The sequence below is a fragment of the Pleuronectes platessa genome, chromosome 8, assembly GCF_947347685.1.
Source record: "Pleuronectes platessa chromosome 8, fPlePla1.1, whole genome shotgun sequence".
NCBI lineage: Eukaryota > Metazoa > Chordata > Actinopteri > Pleuronectiformes > Pleuronectidae > Pleuronectes > Pleuronectes platessa.
In genome coordinates, this window is record NC_070633.1 from 23,355,670 (window position 1) to 23,378,939 (window position 23,270).

A 23,270-nucleotide genomic window follows, 5' to 3' on the forward strand; every position below is an offset into this window, starting at 1 on the left:
TTAGTGCTTTTAGGTAGGGATGCACCGATTTATCGGCCGAACATCGGTAGCGGCCGATATTCGCCTCGTTTACTGATATCGGCTTATCGGTAATAAACTTGACTTTCACCGATATCATTGGCCGATGTTCATATTTGTGGTAAAACCGCTGGGCACGTGCCGCGGCTGGGGGAGCAGTCTATGGCGAGTGGATAGTGCCAAACCTAAGGATTCCCTGGAAGAGGCGAAGGAGCAGCCTACCCTACATCGCCGTGGGAACGTGTGAAATTTTGAATGGGATTGATTGGGACTACAGACGAGAGACCAGCGGCGACGTCACGGCGACGGCATGGTAGATCCTCCCACCGGCGGCGGTGTCACAGCGATGTAGGGTAGGAAATTCAGACATAATGTACGTCTACTCTCGACGTGTGGATAAGTTCGTCGCCACTAAGACGCCTGCTGCCCTACGTCGCCGTGAGAACGCCTGAACTAGGTATGTGGCCACAAAGCGCTTCAGTGTGATTTTATGACGTATTTTACGATTAACTAGTGTTTTATACAACCAGCACATTTATATCACTTGGAACAGCAATGTATAATGGTGTAGGACAGATAAACTGCTGTTTAAATGTAGGCTATTTTGATGGTGCCTGTTTTGATACTGTTATTCACTCTCAAAGTAGACCTATTATTGTTTTAGTTGAGATAATAAATTGCTAATTTGTTTGGGTAATTTACTGTAATTAAAATGGGTAGGTCTACAGACTTGGCATTAAACACCACTGAAAGTGTTATCTTTTACTACAGTATATCTGTTAAGAGTCACATTTATACTTAATATTTATATTAATGTAATTAGATAAATGAATTTGATTTGAAGGTTTATTTTGGTTATTGGTTATTGGGTTTATTTAATCAGAGTCATACAGAAGAAATTGTGTAGATTATTCATTGATTGAGTAGTTTATTACTTATAACTATTATTTACTCAAACATATGCCGATAAATAGCAAAACGAGACACTGAACATTTGGAGTGGTCTCAATTTTTTCCAGAGCTGTATATCGAATCATGATTAATCCACAGCTACCCTGTGATTAATCAGATTAATTAATTATTAATTGTTTGACAGCCGTAATATACAGCATATACAGTATATATACCTAAAAATACAACGCTGCATGGGTCAAGATGCGAGTGTCTGTAGTTGGTTTGTTTGTTCAAATATATGTGACTGATTTTGCTGACCACACACTATTATTTTATGTTTATAGCATTCACCCATTGCAGTGACGAGGTTGGCGTCATCCCCTTCTCCACCCGGCTCCTCTCCACAACCCAGATCCCCTTCTCCACCCAGATCCCCTTCTCCACCCGGCTCCTCTCCACAACCCAGATCCCCTTCTCCACCCAGATCCCCTTCTCCACCCGGCTCCTCTCCACAACACAGATCCCCTTCTCCACCCAGATCCCCTTCTCCACCCAGATCCCCTTCTCCACCCAGATCCCCTTCTCCACCCGGCTCCTCCCCACAACCCAGATCAGATTCCCTGCAAGGCATCAAAAATATCTTGCAGGCACTACGTGCAAATGTAGCCGAGCTGACACCAACTGCAAACTGTTTTAACATAGTTAGGTCAGACATTTTGCAGAGTGCAATTAGAACAGTACAGAGGAGGGCATTTAACCTGACATTTAAAATAGATGTGGTGTTCATGGACACACTAGACGGGTCCAGAGAAGGTTCCGTCGACACTGGGGGACCAACAAGGGAGTTCCTAACCCTTCTTATGAGGGCAATTCTGGCATCCAGATTCTTCGTAGGACCAGAAGACAGCAAGCACCTAAGCCTGGATTCCATTGGTATGTTGACGACAGGACAGTGCAGACACACACACGTATATAAAAAAAATGGCCCAAACATGTACAAGGTAATAAGATATCCTAGCAAAGTTATATTGGTTTTCAACCTCAGGTACCAGTACATTATAAAACTTTGAAACTTTCCTACAATATTTAAAATGTTGTTTGTACTTTCAGGACTTAACCGGGGGACCTATGTCACCATTGGCAAGATGATCGCCATTTGTATTGTCCATGGAGGAGTGGGGCCCCATGTCTTTTCAGCGAGACTGCTCTGCCAGCTCACAGGGGAACCAGCTCCCCCTGTTGATGTGATGGAGATCGATGACGAGGAACTGAGGAGTCAGATCCTGAGGGCAAGTTACAAATGAATGAAAGAAATATTCCTCCTTTTGAAGACCATATAATAATTTGCTTGCACAGTTCAGATCATTAATGGATCCACCTTCAAAAATATGTCAAGTAATTTGAACATACTGGTTGTCTAATACATTTTAACCCATTTGATGGAACTTAATGGTCATAGAGTTGTGTCATTATTTCTTAAGGACTCAATAACTATCTTTTCCTTACAGATCCAACAGGCATCATCCATACTGGAGGTCCATGCTGCTATAGCCAGTGCGGCCTCAAATCTGGCGCTATTGGGGTCCCTGACAGTCATCAGAACGATGTCAGACAGGGATGAGGTTGTGGAGTCTGCTCTAAAGTTCTATTTGGACAACAGACTACATGTCCCTCTCCAACAGTAAGTGTTTTGATCATTTTAGCCCAATATGTAGATTCATTTAATATGAAAAGTGTCTGCTTAATGCACTGCATAAACCAGGTCAAGCAGGTAGGGAGGGTGTTACGCCCCATTCTAGGGGCCTAGGACGCAACAAGAAAAACCCCCACCTTCCCCAACTCCCAAGTAGCCACGAGCACACGTTATTCAGTTTTAACCGAAAACAGGATTTATTCACACAATATTATCAACGTAAGTAACCCAGGAATGGCACATTCCTATTTACATAGGAGATTGACAAGAAACACAAAGCCACACACACAAACGCAACAGAATGCAAAGCTACGACCACAGTCGTAGCAGTGTGTTATACAGGAGATCACTTACCAGATCGCTCCCCTACTCCTGACATTAATTTTTCCTTTGTTACTTTGAGTAAGGTAGGTTTTCATGGGATTTGTTAAAACAATGCCAAATGTAATTATTCCACGACCCTAATCTTTTAAAATAATGTTTTAAACCTAAAAAGGCACTGTTTTCCTATTCAAGTAGTAATGTCACTAATACAATCTTTTGGAATTTCTTTCAAAGATTGCGGCAAGGTTTGGAGTGCTTGGGGGTGCTGCAGGCGGCAGTAGGGAGCACTGCTTTTAGAAGGCTGTTTTCAGGTGGACCCCCTGCCCCACTGACAGCAGAGCAGGTGATGAATATGTTTGCCATCAACTACTCTGTTCGAGGGAGCTCACGCCGGTCAGAGGAGGAGCGGGCAGTTGGCTACTGGAGGGACTGGCTGATCGATGTGGAAGGTATGCATACTTTGGTAACTTGAAATGAAAAATGGGAATTGATGAAATAGGGCTTGGCAACCAACTGTGCCTGAGGACGTTTAAGTTTCATCAAACGTTGCGCCCACTGCAACGAACACCGGAGCCAATATGGTACGCGCTCTATCCACTACGCCCGATAGATTGCCTTCTTAACTGAGTTGTTCATAGGGAGCCTAGCGGTGTACAGACTTCTGTCTTTCTTTTATCCCGTCAGACATTTTGGTCCACAAAAAAAAAATGTAGGTCACGGAAATCCCATTTTTGGTGGGATTTCTGGGATTTTTTTATCATTTATGGTTTGTTCAAAAATATGTGACCTATTCATGTAAGATCCCAAGATTGCAGAAAGGATTTTGAAGGCCCCAACAAAGCACCCCTGCGGTAAACTATTTGAAACATTGTGCATTCATTTGATTGAAAGTGTTGTTTAGAATTTTTAGGTTGATATATTAATCTGTAATGATTATTTTCGGCTAGGTGAAGCGTACAAAAACATTTGCCTTGAGTCATTATATTGACTGAATTCCTATCTTTTACATTGCAGGTGGAGATGCTGTTTTGGTGGTGGAGGACACGGAGAAAAGAGTGACGCTGAACCAGCTCCTCATGTTCGTCACTGGGGCAGACAGAGTTCCTCCCCTGGGATTCCCAGGAGAGCCAACTATAAACTTTTTGCACACTGTCACGGTCTTCCCGGAAGCAAACACCTGTGCTATGATTCTAAAGTTGCCGCTACACAACACATTTGAATCATTCTCTGATTCAATGATATCAGGAATCATCCAGTCCCCCTGTTTTGGTTATGCCTAATTTTTTGCTGGTATTTAAACTTTTTTTTTTGCATGTTTTGCATCTTTAAATATGTTGTTTTGCATGTTCTGCATCTTTAAATAAACAATGTTCCAGTTCCACGTTTTTATGCTTTGCCAGACCCTTATTGGATGACTACAATCAAAGCTTTTGTTTGGCCGTCTGCCAAAATAATACATGTTGGCTTACAACTAGTGACTACAATGAAGTCTTCTATCTGCCCAATAATGTTTTTCTTCTTTCTTGCCTTCTCAAATTCAACATTTGTATGGTTAATTATCTGCTGTCAAAGCACAGATTCTGTTGAATGATGGATGCTTAAAATTTACTTTGAAACACAGATAAATGCGGTTGTTAATTCACAAATGTTTTCTGTTTCATCAAAGAAATTCCATTGTGATCATTTACATTGCTACATTGATTTATACATTAACTACAACTTTTGAAAAAGAAAGTGAATAATATAGCCTAGATAGAAAACAGAAAATGTCATAGGCCTGGGGGGTATTCCACGAACGGACGTTTAACAAACAGAGTTAACGCTGAACTCTAGGTTGAGTGAGCCTGTGCCAACTAAACCAGAGCTGTCGGTTACATGGCACCGGTTATGCATTAGTTCAATCAACACAGGGTTGGTTAACACAGGGTTGTGCGCGTCCACGCCAAACCTATAAAGAAGTGATTTATGGATCATGGAAACCCTGATCGAAATGGGGAAACGGGCCGCTTGAAAGTGAAAATGTCATGTTGTCCTGGGAACCGGATTTTCAGTTCTAAACAACCGAACGAGAGATGGCATTGAGATGTGCGAGAGATGTGTCGTTTCTTTCAAAATGAAAATAAATCAATATCAAGAGGTGAAAATCACTACCAATCGAAACATGTCGAGGCGTTAATGTATTCAATGCACGCTGCTGTGGAGAAGGCTATTTAAATATATTAAAGATTTGCGTGAGAATCTGTATCTCTCCAGCAAAAAGTCATCCGGATATAGCCGTGGTCTTATAAATCTCTCACGGTGGATTGCACGAATAATTGGCGCTCCGGTATCAACAGGGCTCTCATCAAAAGGGCATGCCATTGTGAACACATGGAATCTGCGGTGAACGCAGCTTTAAATCCCTAAAACCGGGTTATGTTCCAAACTTAACCTGCACAAAACCTGGTCCGACCAGGTTTGATTCAGAGCATATGTTGCTATAGTAACTAACGTTTTTTATAAAATGTCATCAACTTATTCATCAACAAGTCATTGGATATATTAATACCAGAAAATAATGAAGAAAAAAATTATATATATAGACTGGGAATCGAACCCCAGTCCCAACGGCGGCGGCGTGCATATCCTCTCCACACGGCGGCGGCGTAGCTTCTCCACACGTTCATTTCACACGTTGTTATCCTTCTCCAGGGAATCCTGGCACTATCCACTCGCCATAGCAGTCCCTCCGTCACCCTCCTCTCCGCGCCGCCGGAGGCTCAGTGTGCGGCACCGGGAGGTCCTCATCCGGTGGCACCTAACGGCGTCACTGGTGGGGGGGCTTTCTTTCTCTTGTACCGCGGGGCGGTGTCCATCGCCGGCGCGGAAGGCGGGCCGTTGGAGGGGACCGGGTACGCGGTCAGCGGCGGCCACTCTGGACGCGTGTCCGGCCATTCTCGCGGATCACCTCAGCTACGGCGCCCGCTGGGGGAACCCTCCGGCTGGCGCCTAGCAGCTGACTGAGAACTGGTGCGGACCAGGGGAATCCGACTGTTTAATTAAAACAAGCATCGCGAAGGGCCACGGTGGGTGTTGACGCGATGTGATTTCTGCCCGACACTAAAAACAGGTAAAACTGAGGAGGGCTTGTTAAGTTATCTTGACTCACGCAGTGTAACTTGACGTAAAAAGTATGAGCGTAGCGTCTGTACTTATTTAAATACTTTATTCTCATGTGCATCGGCTCTATTCATCCGTCTCATGCACAGGTAACAAGGGAATTGACAACATACGTCATACACACAGAAGCCGTAACACATCTAATAAACGGGCAATACTGCTACCGTAAATCAATGAGAAGAGCGTTCTCTATAATGATACTTTAACAGGGCTGTTTTAGACAGGGTAAAAAGGTGCTGTTTTAAATTACCCTTGTGGTATTTTGACCAAAATATGTTACAGACATTTCATTAAGATCCCAAGGAACCATTTCAACTTGTGGTAAAATGGGCATAATATGTCTCTGTTAAATAAAGTTTAGTTAAATCAAAGATTGTTTCATAAATCTGATTCAATCTGTGCTCATTAAAAGATAAGAGTGATGAAGGGCTGACATTTTTTTAAATAGTGCTTTCTAAATAATGATTTAATTATTTTTCTGACACAAAAGGGTGAATAAATAACAACAAAAAGAAAATAAACAAATATCGGTATCGGTATCGGCTATCGGCCAGATTGTTATTTTAAATATCGGTATCGGTATCGGCCAAGAATTTCCATATCGGTGCATCCCTACTTTTAGGCACTTACACCACTTAGCTAAGGTTTGGGAAACTTACTTAACAATCCATGTGCACAAAATAAACCTACCTCTGCAATGTTCACAAACGGTCTTTTTCTATCTGAGGAGAAATAGAGCAACCATCACAAAGATGCAGGAGAGCATCAGTGTCCCAAGCACAATGACCAATGGAAGTTGTTCTTGTCCTGGAATGAGAAAGAATCCAAGAAACAATTAATTAAATTAACAATTTAATTTCACTGAGTTCACTCTTTCTATCTCTCTCTCGTTCTGCTTCTCCAGAGCTGCAGGGTTGTTGTTTTTACTACTGACTGGTGCAGCTATGATTGATAAACCTTGATAACACACTATTTTACAACAACCAGTCTGATATTTTTCTCCCCAGTCGGTCTAGGCAGATGTCTGACAACGCAGAGCCTGGTTTTTGGGAACTGTTTGGTTTCTCTAGAATATTGGATCTTAGGTGTTGCCATGTAAAATGCTTTGAAATAATATGTGTTGTGATTTGTCCCTGTACACATAATTAAATTGAATTAGGGCCTCAACAAAACAAATAGTACCACAGGAAATTGAGAGAAGTTAGTTAGTTGAAGCAAAGTGAAGCCAAACTCCACCCAAAATAGGAAAATCAGAAACCAACGGAACAATTAGGAAATATGGATGGATCTTGATTTCATTAAAACTTTACAACATACTCATCTCCACTTTGGTTCCTCCACCAAACAGGATCTCTCGACATGTGACCACAGCGCAGTAGTAAGTCCAAGCATCTGAGGAGTTGTGTATAGTTTTGGACAGACTGTAGACGCAGCTCTTCTCCTCTTGTTCATCTCTCCTGCTGCTCTGAGTGTAAATGAAGCTGGGATGGGAGCGTCCTGATCCGGCTCTGAACCAGTGCACATTGTGTTCACCTGGACACTGGACCAGGTTTTCTTTGTTCGTGGAGAGAAGTGAACACTGGAGAGTCGTCGAGTTTCCCGGCTGGACTGACGCAGTCTCCGGACTTTGTTTGACATAGATGTGTTTCTGCTGATTTTTATGATCTGTGTGAATCACAAGATGAAAAGGAAAATGAAAAACGTTCAATTTAGTGCATCGTAGTAAACAAAGACACTAAAATGAACTTACTTTACCTTTCACAGCCAAAATTGTGCCATTAACAAAAGGAGTTATATATGGCTCTCCTGCTTGACAGAAGTATGTTGCTTCATCGTCTTTGCTTATATTTCTTATGGTAAGAGTATACAGATCATCATCTTTCCTGACTGTGAATCTCGGGTCGTCAAATTGTCCTTGAAGCTTTATATCTGGAGAAATTCCTTTAGCAAGTGTTTGGACCATGTATCCAAAATTCAGCTTGTACCAGAAAAACAACCAGGCTTCTGTCCCAGAAACAGAACATGTCAGATTGATGTTATCACCGAGGTTAGCCACAATCAAAGGGATCTGCTGAGGAACCTCTGCAGTCTGATGTAGAGCTAAAGAACAGAGAAACAGTGAGAGTTACACGACAGGACAAAAACAAACACTTCTAAAAACAACAAATAATTATCACAGGCTCATGTGTTTTTACCATATTTCCACCACAACAGAGGCTAGAAACTATATTTACATACTTACATAATGTGGTTAGGAGAATCAGAGCAGACAGTCCCTCGATCATTGTTGTATATTGGCCTGTGTTTGCGTAACTTATGTGATCCTATATATATTTCCACAACTTAAACGTCACTCTAACACTGAATTACAGAAATGATTCTATATACTATAATATACTAATATACATCAATACTGTGAAAACTGCATATTTAAAGTGTATGTTTTTTGTCATGATTCGTTTGTGTTGGAAAACACGTGTTCATGTTTTGAATTAATTTCAGAAATAACTTTATCGTAAACTGTAGATAGACAGTTGTAGCTTTTTTTTCATTTTCTATTATCAACAATTATAACATGTAACTGTTAATGCATAACAATGATTTCTAAATATGTATTTGTGCAAAAGTAAGTTCAACACATTTACAGTATCATGTTAATTTCAATTTACAATAGTGGTTAAACGATTCTTTCCAAGGCTCACACATGTCCAGCTGCTTAGGTTATGTGCTAGTTAAGAATATTTTTGAGATACAGTTATTGTATCAGCCTTATTTCATGATATTTGATAATCCTATTTTGTCAAAGACCTGGTTGTAATCCAATGAATTATTTTTTGGTAATTTAGGGAAGGTTCAAACCATTGCATAGTTTACAGGAGCGTGGCAGAGATTAGTCACTTTTCTCCTCCTGTTGTTTTAACTGTTGATGGATCCTGTTTTCCAGCCTGAAGACCTTCTGAATTAGCAGAGAGGGATTTAGCAACATGTCATTGGATTAAATAACATTGGACTGGTGCTGGTATGATTGATAATACTTGATTAAACAATAGTTTCATTAAAACAACCAGTTTGATATTTTTCTCCCCAGTCAGTCGAGGCAGATGGCCGACAACGCAGAGCCTGGTTCTGCTACTTTTGGTCAAAATAATAGTTAGTTTATTATACGAATAATTTAATTCAATTAGGGCCTCAACGAAACAAATAGTACCACAGGATATTGAGAGGAAAATGCGTGCGTACACACACACAAGCTAATAACAAACAGAGAAGTTAGTTGAAGCAAAGTGAAGCCAAACTCCACCCAAAATAGGATTAATTCCATTATGATCCTCACTGAGCCTGTAAACTGTGTAAACTAATAATACCAATAGATCCAAACACTGAGCAGTCAAAGCAAGTGTTTGAATCATCAAGGAAAGTTCCTGTAGCCGTACAGAGAAGAAGAACCTTCTGTTTTCTATCATCAACACAGTGCTCAGAAACCAACAGAACAATTAGGAAATATGGATGGATCTTGATTTCAATAAAACTTTACAACATACTCGTCTCCACTTTGGTTCCTCCACCAAACAGGATCTCTCCACATGTGACCACAGCCAGTGGCGGCTGGTGAAAATTATTCTAGGTGGGGCTGTAGGTGCCAGAAGCTTTCGGTAACTATCCCAATAAAAGAACCCAAACCAAAAGATACCATTGTTTTAGGGATAAACAATAATTATTTAATTGCCCTTTAAAAACAACAGTTTGACAGATAATGACAATGATATGAGATGTATATTAGTGAATACTCTTAATACAAAATTCAAGTTCTTGAGAGACATTTACAAGTGGTTGATGATTAAAAATAACTATATACAAAGAAAAACTGTCTCATAGGAACATAAAATGTACCAATTGGATTACATATATTAGTGAATACTCTTAGTACAAATTACAATATCATTGTATATTATTGTAATATTTACAGGTGGATGATTAAAGTTAACTATATACAGTTAGCATTAGCTGTAAGGTGGAATCAGGGTCAGCTATGGCATGATAGAAGCAAGAGCGGCAGACAACGTTACTCACCCCGCTGGTGCGCGCTACCGCACTCGTCTTCCCCGGTGGAGCGACTCCACGCTGTAAGCCAGTCTGGCAATGTGACAAGGTGTCTCAGTCAAGTGTGCCGACCAAGGTCCTGGAACGAAACAACAGCGCCAGGGAGACGCGAGTAAGAGTGGGCTGCTGCCTTAAATAGGGGCTGACAGCGCCCCCAGTGGCAGGGAGGGCACCTGCATCTGGCCACACTAGGATACTTAAAGCTTGGGGCGATATTTTTAGCGCCCCAAGCTTATCAAATTTGATGACGCTCATTGGCTAATTTACCCGTTGCTATGTGGTTTTTTTGCCTCAGCAACAGCCTACCATTGGCTGAGCTGCTGCAGTGCTGGGGCGACTTTCCCAGCGCCCCAGGAGGGAGGAGAAATGACCATGGACACAAATTATCCCCTAACTAATGGTTTATATTATATGTATGACTGGTTCTTGATGATTCAAAACATATTTATTTGTAGAATAAGCAGTACTTAAATTATTATTTTGAAAAAAATAAAAAAATATATATTTTTTTTAAAAATCACTTTCAATCAGGTGGGGCGGCGCCCTAGCGCCCCCTATTGGCCAGCCGCCACTGGTCCAGGGGCATCATGGGAAGAATCTGGGGAGGGCAAAGTCGCTTCAGCCGAAATGAAGGGATTCTGCCTCAGTGCATTAACCCCAATGGTGCTGCAGAGGTCAAGGTAGCACCGACGCTCTCTGAGAAGAGCCAGGCCGGGGCGGAGGTGACTAAAGTCAGCCAGGAGTGAGGTCACAGTGGAACTCCATCCACACACATGGACCCACCAACAAGCCAGAGAACGTTAATGTAGTTTTGCGAGTCCCTACAAATATGGAGTCGTCCTGTCCCAGAGTGACGTCTGTGATTTTTGCTGATGATACAAAGTGACCCGTTGTCCTGGGAATGTTTTGTCCTGTGGGAATATGGTCGGGTTGCCAACTTAGATATGATATGAATTATTGATTATTGATGATTGATTGAATAAGCATCATTAATGAGGTTTGTTTAAATGAATATAAAGTAAGATTTATTCTGTGTGGCCGGTTGTCTGTTGTCTTGCTAAAGCAAACACAAAATATATCAAGATGCTTATGAATCTTTACAGAACTAGATTATTATTTGCTGCAGCACTAAACAACACACAACTTCATCACTGCTTCAGCAGAAGGATAAAGGTCAAAGGTCAGATGAGTATGACGTGAAATTCTGCACAATTGATTTAACAAACCCCGAAAATACCCGACAGGAAGTAAAGCTGTTGTTTAAAACAGTCCAAGGATACACAAATTATCCAATTACTGTGAATTGAAATGTGTATTTTAAGGAAGGGAAGGGTGATGTGGAGGGGGGGGGGGGTAAGGGATGTGATGATTGACAGGTCAGATGCATAAGCAACAGCTATACCATTTCCCCGTCGTCGTTCCTTCTTGCTCATTATTTTCCTTCTCTATCTTCTTCCTTTCTTTCCTCTCCATCTCCTCCCTCTTCTTTGTTTCCTGTTTCTCCTTCTTTTCGATCTCTTTCTTTTCCTTCTCTATCTTCTTCCTTTCTTTCCTCTCCATCTTCTCCATCTTCTCTGTTTCCTGTTTCGCCTTCTTTTCGATATCTTTCTTTTCCTTCTCTATCTTCTTCACTTCTTTCTTCTCCATCTTCTTGCTTTCCTGTTTCTCCTTCTTCTCCTGCTTCCTCTTCTCCTCCTTCTCCCTTTTCACCTTCATCTCCTGCTTTTTCTTCTCCTTCTTCATGCTCTGCAGAGACAATATGTAACTAACGCTACATGTGTTATTGTTTATATATTTATTGAAGTGTCTTTCTGTTATTTTATTGTGAAAATGTTATACGATTTTATTTTGAAACGGTTCCGGTGGCGTTGCGGTCTTCCTCTGTTGACGGAAACTTCTAGAAAAAAAAAAGAAAAAAAAACCTTCACCTGCCGCACCACACTGCCTGTGAAGAGAGGAGACGGAAAAAACACGGCACAGAGCGGTGTGACGCAGCAACAAAACACGGCACGGAGCGGTGTGACGCAGCAACACTGGTGACGGTCCGACACGGCTAAAATGGATGATATTAAGGAACAAATGCATAAACTACGGACGGAAATAGAAGAAAGTTGTGGCTTATTATTTCAAGCTGAGAATGAAGGTTTGTCACACAAGGAATTAAAGGAGCAAATTGAAAGAAAAAAAAAACAGCTAGCTGAGCTTCAAGCTCAAATGGAGGATGCTAACGGGTTACCCCGACGATCAGAGCGGCCTAGTGCGCCCACAGAGAAGATGCTCCTCTATCAGAAGGAGGAATTAAGTAAAAAGGAAAAAAGACTGCTTAGCCTATATGAACAATGGAAAATGCTAATGAGAAAGTCCAAACAGAACTTGAAGACCAACTTATCAGACGCAGAGTTGGCATCACTGGCAGACAACATTGAAAAAGGAATGAATGACATCATCAAAGTGTACAGTGAAATGAGAGTGCATGCCACACCAGCAAATGAACTGAGACGTAAAATGGACTCATGTGAAGCTGTGACTAATGACATGTTGAAAGTCATTTATGAACGTTTATCAGCAATAGATGGTGAGTTTGATGCAGATTTTCAAAGGCAGCGTCTTCATCAGCTACACGCAAATGACTATGCTTACTCTGTATATGGTAGCGCTTCACTGTCAGGTGCCAGTCTCCGCTCTGAAACTGCGAGCATTGCAGCAAAGAGAATTGATGCAGCTGCAGAATTAGCTGCAAAGGAAGCTCAATACAAAGTAATGCAAGTTGAATTAAGGCAAAAGGAGAAAATAAGAACAATGGAAGAGCAATTGGACATGCAGAGGTATGAATTGGAGCGTCTACAGGCAGAAAAGGAGATGGAGGCTGCTCGTGCAAGACTGATGATCTACGACAGAGAAATCGGAACGGAAACAGATATTCAGCCCGCCCAGCAAAGCAGCAGAGCAAGCATTTCCATCCCCTCTGATCACCAGCAGAACCCTCACATTGTTGCACCAGCACCTCAGACTGACGTGTCTCAGTTGGCCCAAGCCATCCAAGAGAGCATCACATTAAACAGACTCCCAATGCCGATGCCCACAGTGTTTAATGGAGAACCAATTCTCTACATTGAATGGAGGGCTTCATTCATGTCACTCATCGACCGCAGAGGCATCTCTTCAGCTGATAAACTTTATTTTTTAAAGAAGATATGTCACGGGCTCAGCACACAAATGCCTTGAAGGCACCTTTTACGGCAGTGACGAAGAAGCATACGGAGATGCATGGAAAAAGCTAGACCAACGCTAGGGTCAGCCATTTCTTGTCCAAAGAGCTTTCAGGGAGAAGCTTTCAAAATGGCCGAAAATAAATTCCAAGGACGCTGAAGGGTTAAGGTCGTTCTCAGACTTCTTAAACGCCTGCCTGCAAGCCATGTCACATGTAAAGGGTCTAGAAATATTAAATGACTCTAAAGAAAATCAAAAGTTGATACAGAAAGTCCCTGATTGGTGAGCAGCCAGTTGGAATCGTCAGGTTACTGTCAAACTAATGGAAGGGAAAGATTTCCCCCCATTTAAAGACTTTGCTAACTTTGTGAACATGGAAGCGGGGATAGCATGCAACCCGATCACTTCTCTACATGCTCTTCACTCATCCAACACATTCCACGACAAAGGAGGCACAAGGGAAATAAGAGGAAACAAAGCCAATGTCCTCACGATGCAAACTATCACAAGTAGTGATGAAGCAGGAGCAAACAGTGTAAGATCTAAACTCCCCTGCATGTGTTGCAAAGATGATAAGCATCAGTTGCCAAGGTGCCCAGACTTCACGAAGAAGTCTCTGAAGGAGCGACGATCATATGTGATGGAGTATAAGCTGTGCTTCGGATGCATGAAACCAGGTCACAACGCAAGGGAATGTCGTCACCGGCACACATGTGATGTATGTAAGAGAAAGCACCCTACCTGTCTCCATGATTACACCTATAGAGCAAACACAGGTAGAGAGGGGACTGTATGCAGTTCGAACACAGCTCCAAACACGGCTAATGAAACCACAGTGGTAACAGCACTTAATGTCACTAGAGTGGGCCAGTCAGACATCACTTCTATGATCGTCCCAGTTTGGGTGTCCACAGCCAAAAACCCATCCAAGGAGCAGCTTGTGTATGCATTGTTAGACACCCAAAGTGACAGCACCTTCATCGATGAAGAAGTAACCAATAGGTTACAAGCCTACCCTGTCAAATTGAAACTGACCACTATGCTTGGAGAAAACACTATTGTGAAGAGTCAAAGAGTTATTGGACTGCGTGTAAGAGGCTACAATTCAAGCTTCCACATTGACCTTCCTCCCTCCTTCTTCCGTGAACCGTAATCATATACCCACGCATGAAACAGCAAAGAAATGGTCTCATCTAGAGGGAATTGTCGATGAAATGCCACCTCTACTTGATTGCGATATAGGACTTCTGATCGGATACAACTGTCCAAGAACATTAGCGCCCAGACAGGTGTTATCAGGAAAAGATAAAGAGCCCTATGCCATCCTTACAGATTTAGGGTGGAGCATGGTCGGAGGTTCAACCCCATGCCTGGATGAAACAGAATCCAGCCTGTGTCACAGAGTCAACGTTAAGGAACTTCCTCCAGAACCGCCAATGGACATTATAGGCATCCTGGAGTCAGACTTTAAGGACACGAAAGGAGAAGACAAGACTGTTTCACAAGAGGATCTCATATTCCTTGAGAAACTTAAAGGAAGCATAAGGAAAAATGACAATGTACATTATGAGATGCCTCTGCCATTCAAGCAACAGCAACACTTACCTGATAACAAAAGGCTTGCTGAAATCCGACTAAGTCATCTAAGACAAAAGTTCGAAAAGGATGAGAAATTCATGAAAGAAATTCAAGACTACACAACATACATGTGTGAAATTATTCAGAGAGGTGATATAGAGAAGGATGGAACTCAAGAATTACCATCACGGAAGGATATGTTGCTGGATCTGTCCATAGGAGATCCAGAAGTCAGAGAGGCACAGACACTGCTGACAAAAAGGAAGGAAAAAAAGCTGTTGAGCAAAGGAAGCAAACTGCCACATCACAAGAAGCTTCGCCAGCTTGATCGATTTCTTAACACGGATGGGCTTCTCAAGGTGGGAGGAAGACTCTGTCATGCAACTTTCTCTGACTCTTTCAAGCACCCAATTGTCATTCCCAAAGAGCAGCATGTGACATCACTAAGAATAGCTCATAGCCACAAAAGAGTAAAGGGAAAAGGCTTCACCATGAACAACATCAGATCCAGTGGCTATTGGATTCCTGATATGAGTAGAGCAGTTTCATCATTCCTCTGTCAATGTGTGACTTGTCTCAAACTCAGGAGACCGCCAGAGACCCAAAGAATGTGTTGAACATGTAGAGCCGACAGGACCTGTACAGAGCAAAAAGATGGTGCCATGTACAGTTTCTAGCAGAGCAGTTCTGGAGTCGCTGGAGACAGGAATATCTTCACAACATCATCACAAGGCAGCGGTGGCACACTCCAAGGAGAAATTTACAAGTGGGCGATATTGTGATGGACGTTGATGTACTGTTGCCCAGAGGTGAATGGAGACTTGCCAGGGTTTTGGAGACTGTAAGTGGCAAAGATGGACTTGTGAGGAAGGTGAAAGTCTCAGTGGGAGATAAGAGCTTGAACAAGAAGGGTAAACTTTCTTGTAAACTTTCTGTGTTGGAACGTCCAGTGCAGAAGTTAGTTCTGCTATTGGAAGCTACTTAAGCTAAATGCAAATTGAACTGATATAGTTGATGTGAAATTATTCGTTGTTATTGTCATTATACAAAACACTCCTAATTTGGTGGGAGTGTAACTAGCCCTACATGTGTTATTTTTTATATATTTATTGAAGTGTCTTTCTGTTATTTTATTGGGAAAATGTTATACGATTTTTGTTTTAAACGGCTCTGGTGGCGTCTTCCTCTGTTGACGGAAACTTCTAGAAAAAAGTGTTATGTTTAGCGACCCTCCGAGGAAGGACAATTTCTTACGGTGTTTCTTAGTTGTTCAAAGTTTTATTAATTTGTATTAACAAGGACGGTTTGAATAAACAGAACATCAGTCAAAAAATACCATCTTTAGGAGGATCTGTTACACAATATGAGTTTAACTCTTTCTTTTTCAAAGTTTAAACCTCAAACAAACCTACGATCCATAAGATTCAAATCACAATGAGCTGATGGAACTTACTTGAAGCCAAATGGGCAGCTGGATCAGGGGAAGTATTTCATCCTCCTGTTTGCTTTCCCTCTTGAGTGACAGCTCCTGCTCATTGGACGACTTCTCCTCTGACTGGCTGGCCCCATTGAGGAGGACCCTGTACTCCGGCTGCTCCTCACGGCTCTATTGCAGAGATTCAGATTTTTCCTTCTGCTCAATTTGGATTTTCTCCGTCTCAACTAGCTCTTCCTCCATGTTCATCTCTACGAGCTCCTTCTCCAGCTCCTTCTCTTTGGCCTTTGCAGACTCCACATGTTGAGTCAAGGGGATCAAGTCCATCTGGCACTTCATCAGAAGTGAGGCAGGAGACTCCATCTGCTCCACCATCTTTCCCTCTGTTTCCCAGGTGAGGTTGTTGGTGGAGGTCTGCTCCTTCAGGGTGGAGTATTCACAATCCAGCTCCATCAGGGCGAAGTTTTCATCCATCTGCTCTTTCAGTTGAGGGATTGCAGCTTTCAGCTCCCTCAGGGCAGAGCTATCAAGATGGGGGTTTTCATCCACCAGCTCCTTCATGGCAGTGACTTGAGCAATCAGCTCCTTCAGGAGGAAGAAGTATTGAGCCTCTGGGTCCTTCAGGGCAGAGTATTCATTCACAAGCTCCCTCTGACGGGGGTTCTTATCCATCAGCTCCGTCGGGGTGAAGCTTTCATCCATCAGCTCATTCAGGGTGAGGCTTATATTATCCAGCTCCTGCAGGGCCTCCAGCGTCCCAGGTGAGGCAGGAGACTCCATCTGCTCCACCATCTTTCCCTCTGTTTCCCAGGTGAGGTTGTTGGTGGCGGTCTGCTCCTTCAGGGTGGAGTATTCATTAAAGTCAGCCAGGAGTGAGGTCACAGTGGAACTCCATCCACACACATGGACCCAGCAACAAGCCTGAGAACGTCAATGTAATTTGCGAGTCTACAAATATGGAGTCGTCCTGTCCCAGAGTGACGTCTGTGATTTTTGCTGATGATACAAAGTGACCCATTGTCCTGGGAGTGTTTTGTCTTCTGGGAATTTCTTCGTGTTGCCGACTTGAATATGATGTCGATTATTGATTATTGATGATTGATTGAATAAGCATCATTAATGAGATTTGTTTAAATGAATATAAAGTAAGATTTATTCTGTGTGGCCGGTTGTCTGTTTTCTTGCTAAAGCAAACACAAAACATATCAAGATGCTTATGAATCTTTACAGAGGCCATAGTAGAAAATTGTGAACAGTTAACAAACCTTAGTGCGCACACCACCACCACCAAGGTCCAGCTGTCTGTGTGTGAAACCACATTTATACAAACTAGATTAATATTTGCTGCTGCACTAAATAACACACAGCTTCATCACTGCTTCAGCAGAAGGATAAAGGTCAAAGGTCAGATTAGTCTGACGTGAAATTCTGCACAGCTGATTTTAACAAACCCTGAAAATACCCGACAGGAAGTAAAGCTGTTGTTTAAACAGTCCACGGATACATTGTCCTGGGAATGTTTTGTCCTGTGGGAATATGGTCGGGTTGCCAACTTATATATGATATCGATTATTGATTATTGATGATTGATTGAATAAGCATCATTAATGAGGTTTGTTTAAATTAATATAAAGTAAGATTTATTCTGTGTGGCCGGTTGTCTGTTGTCTTGCTAAAGCAAACACAAAAGATATCAAGATGCCAACTGATTTTAACAAACCCTGAAAATACCCGACAGGAAGTAAAGCTATTGTTTAAACAGTCCACGGATACACAAATTATTGAATTACTGTGAATTGAAATGTGTATTTTAAGGCAGATCCACGAGCAGGAAAACAAAGTAAATATACCTGAGTTCAGTAAATATATGATCCGTCAGTTTCTCTAAAGATAATAGAATTAAATCTGGGAAAAGTGTGGCTGTGCAGAAAGAGTGTCGCTCAGTTCAAATAATAAACATGTGTATAAATAATATACAGCTATTGAGTATTTTTTACATATACATTTTGGGTTTTCATCATTTGGACCAACCGTCTTCTGTAATAAAAAAGCAAACCCTTCATCTCAATGAAAAATCTTTATTATTTATTCAATAATATATTTGTAAGAAAAGTCAGTCTGGAGTAGAGGGAAAGGGAGGGAGGGAGGGAGGGAAGGGCGGTGTTGGGGTGGGGGGGAGGGAGGGAAGGGCGGTGTGGAGGGGGGGGGAAGGGATGTGATGATTGACAGGTCAGAAGCAGAAGCAACAGCTCCACCATTTCCCCGTCGACGTTCCTTCTTGCTCATTATTTTCCTTCTCTATCTTCTTCCTTTCTTTCCTCTCCATCTCCTCCCTCTTCTTTGTTTCCTGTTTCTCCTTCTTTTCGATCTCTTTCTTTTCCTTCTCTATCTTCTTCCTTTCTTTCCTCTCCATCTCCTCCCTCTTCTTTGTTTCCTGTTTCTCCTTCTTTTCGATCTCTTTCTTTTCCTTCTCTATCTTCTTCCTTTCTTTCCTCTCCCTCTCCTCCCTCTTATTTGTTTCCTGTTTCTCCTTCTTTTCGATCTCTTTCTTTTCCTTCTCTATCTTCTTCACTTCTTTCTTCTCCATCTCCTCCATCTTCTTGCTTTCCTGTTTCTCCTTCTTCTCCTGCTTCTTCTTCTCCTCCTTCTCCCTTTTCACCTTCATCTCCTGGTTTTTCTTCTCCTTCTTCATGCTCTGCTTGTCATTCTCCAAGGGGACTTCCTGAAAAGACAGAGACAATATGAGTTTAACTCTTTTTCTTTTTCAAAGTCTAAACCTCAAACAAACCTACGATCCAAAAGATTCAAATCATGAGCTGATGGAACTTACTTGAAGCTCCCTCTGACGGGGGTTCTCATCCATCAGCTCCGTTGGGGTGAAGCTTTCCTCTATCAGCTCATTCCGGGTGAGGCTTATAACATCCAGCTCCTCCAGGGCCTCCAGCGTCCCAGGTGAGGCAGGAGACTCCATCTGCTCCACCATCTTTCCCTCTGTTTCCCAGGTGAGGCTGCTGGTGGCGGTCTGCTCCTTCAGGGTGGAGTGTTCACCATCCAGCTCCATCAGGGCAAAGTTTTCTTCCACTTGTGTCCTCAGAAGGGGATTTTCATTCATCTGCTCCTTCAGCTGAGGGATTGCCGCTTTCAGCTCCCTCAGGGCGGAGCTATCCAGATGGGGGTGTTCATCCACCAGCTCCTTCATGGCAGTGACTTGAGCAATCAGCTCCTTCAGGAGGAAGAAGTATTCAGCCTCTGGGTCCTTCAGGGCAGAGTATTCGTTCAGAAGTTCCCTCTGGCGGGGGTTCTTATCTATCAGCTCCGTCGGGGTGAAGCTTTCCTCCATCAGCTCAACCAGAGTGAGGCTGATATCATCCAGCTCCTGCAGGGCCTCCAGCGTCCCAGGTGAGGCAGGAGACTCCATCTGCTCCACCATCTTTCCCTCTGTTTCCCGGCTGAGGTTGTTGGTGGCGGTCTGCTCCTTCAGGGTGGAGTGTTCACTATCCAGCTCCATCAGGGCGATGTTTTCATCCACTTGTGTCCTCAGATGGGGGTTCTCATCCATCTTCTCTTTAAGCTGAGGGATTGCAGCTTTCAGCTCCCCCAGGGCGGAGCTATCCAGATGGGGGTTTTCATCCACCAGCTCCTTCATGGCAGTGAACTGGGCAATCAGCTCCTTCAGGAGGAAGATGTCTTGAGCCTCTGGGTCCTTCAGGGCAGAGTATTCCTTCAGAAGCTCCCTCTGACGGGGGTTCTTATCCATCAGGTTCTCCGTCGGGGTGAAGCTTTCCTCCATCAGCTCAACCAGAGTGAGGCTGATATCATCCAGCTCCTGCAGGGCCTCCAGCGTCCCAGGTGAGGCAGGAGACTCCATATGCTCCACCATCTTTCCCTCTGTTTCCCGGCTGAGGTTGTTGGTGGCGGTCTGCTCCTTCAGGGTGGAGTGTTCACTATCCAGCTCCATCAGGGCGATGTTTTCATCCACTTGTGTCCTCAGATGGGGGTTCTCATCCATCTTCTCTTTCAGCTGAGGGATTGCAGCTTTCAGCTCCCCCAGGGCGGAGCTATCCAGATGGGGGTTTTCATCCACCAGCTCCTTCATGGCAGTGAACTGGGCAATCAGCTCCTTCAGGAGGAAGATGTCTTGAGCCTCTGGGTCCTTCAGGGCAGAGTATTCCTTCAGAAGCTCCCTCTGACGGGGGTTCTTATCCATCAGGTTCTCCGTCGGGGTGAAGCTTTCCTCCATCATCTCAATCAGGGTGAGGCTTATAACATCCAGCTCCTGCAGGGCCTCCAGCGTCCGCATCTCCCTATTCCAAACCAGGAGGGTTGGGCTGGGGTCCTGCAGAGTACTGCTGCTGGTGCACTCTTGTTCCTCGTTCATGTCTGCTGAGATGATGATCCTCTGCATGTTGATGAACAGGTGCTGCAGTTGGACCACGTTATACAAAGGGTTTGAAGAGCGATTTCTTGCGTATCTGCTTTCTTCTGTCGGTGTCGTCAGTGGCGGTGATTGGAAGTCACAGGTGAGATGTATCTCGTGTGTCTCTCGTTGACTCGCACTTGTCCTGACGGTGGCTCCACTCAGAGACGTGGCTCCTTATATAGGAGATATTTGGCTTTGATCTGTTTCTCAACTCCACTCAGCTTCACAGCTTCACAGCTTCAAGCTTCAAAGAATGCCTTTTTAAGCTTTGAAGAGTAAATTGGCTTTGAACTATTTCATAATTGTGACATAATGTTACATGGTAGTTGTCATATGACCTTGACTGACACATGTGTGATTTTTAAAGGAAATATTAACAGTATAAAAGCAGATCTACACTTTTAGTCAAACAGATTGTTTCATATATAATCACTTCATTTCATATAAAGGAATACTTTTATATTCAAACTTAATCAGCTTAAAAAAAATGTAGTTACACAGACTTAAAAAAGTTACACATACAAAGTTTCTGCTGGTGCATGAAAAAGTTACACATATAACAATTAAATAGAACATATATAATATAATTATAATAACAAGTATGTTTGGATCCATCAGATGGTCTGAATCCAGATACAGGACACCAGGGGTGCAGCTAATGAATCTGTCCATTTCCTGAATCATCTTGTCCACGAAATGCAAGAAAGTAGTAATAACTTTACAGTGAAATTGTGAATAAAAAGATGCAAAGGTCAAGATAACATCTTCAAATGTCTTGTTTTGTCTGAACAACAGTTTATTTTCATGCACAAAAGAACTTGAAACCTGCAGATGTTTGGTATTTTGCTCAAGATGGGACCGAAAAAATTATTTGATTCTAAAAGATATTTGCAGATTTCCTGTTGATCGACAGATCTGTGAATCGTAGCAGCTCAACGATCACAGATCCTTAAAATGAAAGTAATTAATAAAATATATAATTTCCGCTGCACGATCTCCTTATTTTGTGTTTATGATGACAGATCAATCTTTTCTGTCTTTTCTGTAAATACAACTGAGACAGGAAGATGTAGCTTCCGATCTGAATCATGATACCGTAAATACGAAATAAAAGATGCAATTTTTCCAAGTCTCCGAGTCACCTCCACACGTTTCCTCTAAAGTGTCTGGTACTTTTTATAACAAGAATTGTATTTATTTTATTATGTCGATTGTCTCGACACACCCTCATTGTCTTGTTTGTGTGTTCAATAATGTATTTGTTGAGCGATGTAGTGAGTCCTGACTGTGGCGCTCTCCACCCTCACTGTGTTTGTGGTGTGCCACGCCCCCTACAACGCCTCGCACATCGTTGGGTTTGCGTTGAAGACAGTGTGGAGTGGAGGGCGTACGCTATGCTGAGGAGCTCCTGCTAAGTTTTATTGGAACCTGCCGTGATGCTGATGCTGTCGCAGAAAGGGTCCAGGGCAGTGGCGGCTGGTGAAAATTATTCTAGGTGGGGCTGTAGGTGCCAGAAGCTTTCGGTAACTATCCCAATAAAAGAACCCAAACCAAAAGATACCATTGTTTTAGGGATAAACAATAATTATTTAATTGCCCTTTAAAAACAACAGTTTGACAGATAATGACAATGATATGAGATGTATATTAGTGAATACTCTTAATACAAAATTCAAGTTCTTGAGAGACATTTACAAGTGGTTGATGATTAAAAATAACTATATACAAAGAAAAACTGTCTCATAGGAACATAAAATGTACCAATTGGATTACATATATTAGTGAATACTCTTAGTACAAATTACAATATCATTGTATATTATTGTAATATTTACAGGTGGATGATTAAAGTTAACTATATACAGTTAGCATTAGCTGTAAGGTGGAATCAGGGTCAGCTATGGCATGATAGAAGCAAGAGCGGCAGACAACATTACTCACCCCGCTGGTGCGCGCTACCGCACTCGTCTTCCCCGGTGGAGCGACTCCACGCTGTAAGCCAGTCCGGCAATGTGACAAGGTGTCTCAGTCAAGTGTGCCGACCAAGGTCCCGGAACGAAACAACAGCGCCAGGGAGACGCGAGTAAGAGTGGGCTGCTGCCTTAAATAGGGGCTGACAGCGCCCCCAGTGGCAGGGAGGGCACCTGCATCTGGCCACACTAGGATACTTAAAGCTTGGGGCGATATTTTTAGCGCCCCAAGCTAATCAAATTTGATGACGCTCATTGGCTAATTTACCCGTTGCTATGTGGTTTTTTTGCCTCAGCAACAGCCTACCATTGGCTGAGCTGCTGCAGTGCTGGGGCGACTTTCCCAGCGCCCCAGGAGGGAGGAGAAATGACCATGGACACAAATTATCCCCTAACTAATGGTTTATATTATATGTATGACTGGTTCTTGATGATTCAAAACATATTTATTTGTAGAATAAGCAGTAC

At 42.7% G+C, this 23,270-nt stretch overlaps 1 protein-coding gene across 1 annotated transcript; it reads right to left on the reverse strand.

Annotated features, from left to right (window-relative positions):
• Window positions 1-5,933: 5,933 nt before the first annotated feature.
• Window positions 5,934-22,851, reverse strand: LOC128446179 (uncharacterized). The gene is made up of 4 exons (XM_053429150.1): window positions 22,774-22,851; window positions 7,844-8,188; window positions 7,406-7,753; window positions 5,934-6,895 (listed from the first exon to the last, which is right to left on the reverse strand). Exons 2-4 carry the CDS (start codon window positions 8,049-8,051, stop codon window positions 6,807-6,809), a joined length of 645 nt encoding a protein of 214 aa, XP_053285125.1. The 5' UTR covers window positions 8,052-8,188; window positions 22,774-22,851; the 3' UTR covers window positions 5,934-6,806.
• Window positions 22,852-23,270: the final 419 nt, after the last annotated feature.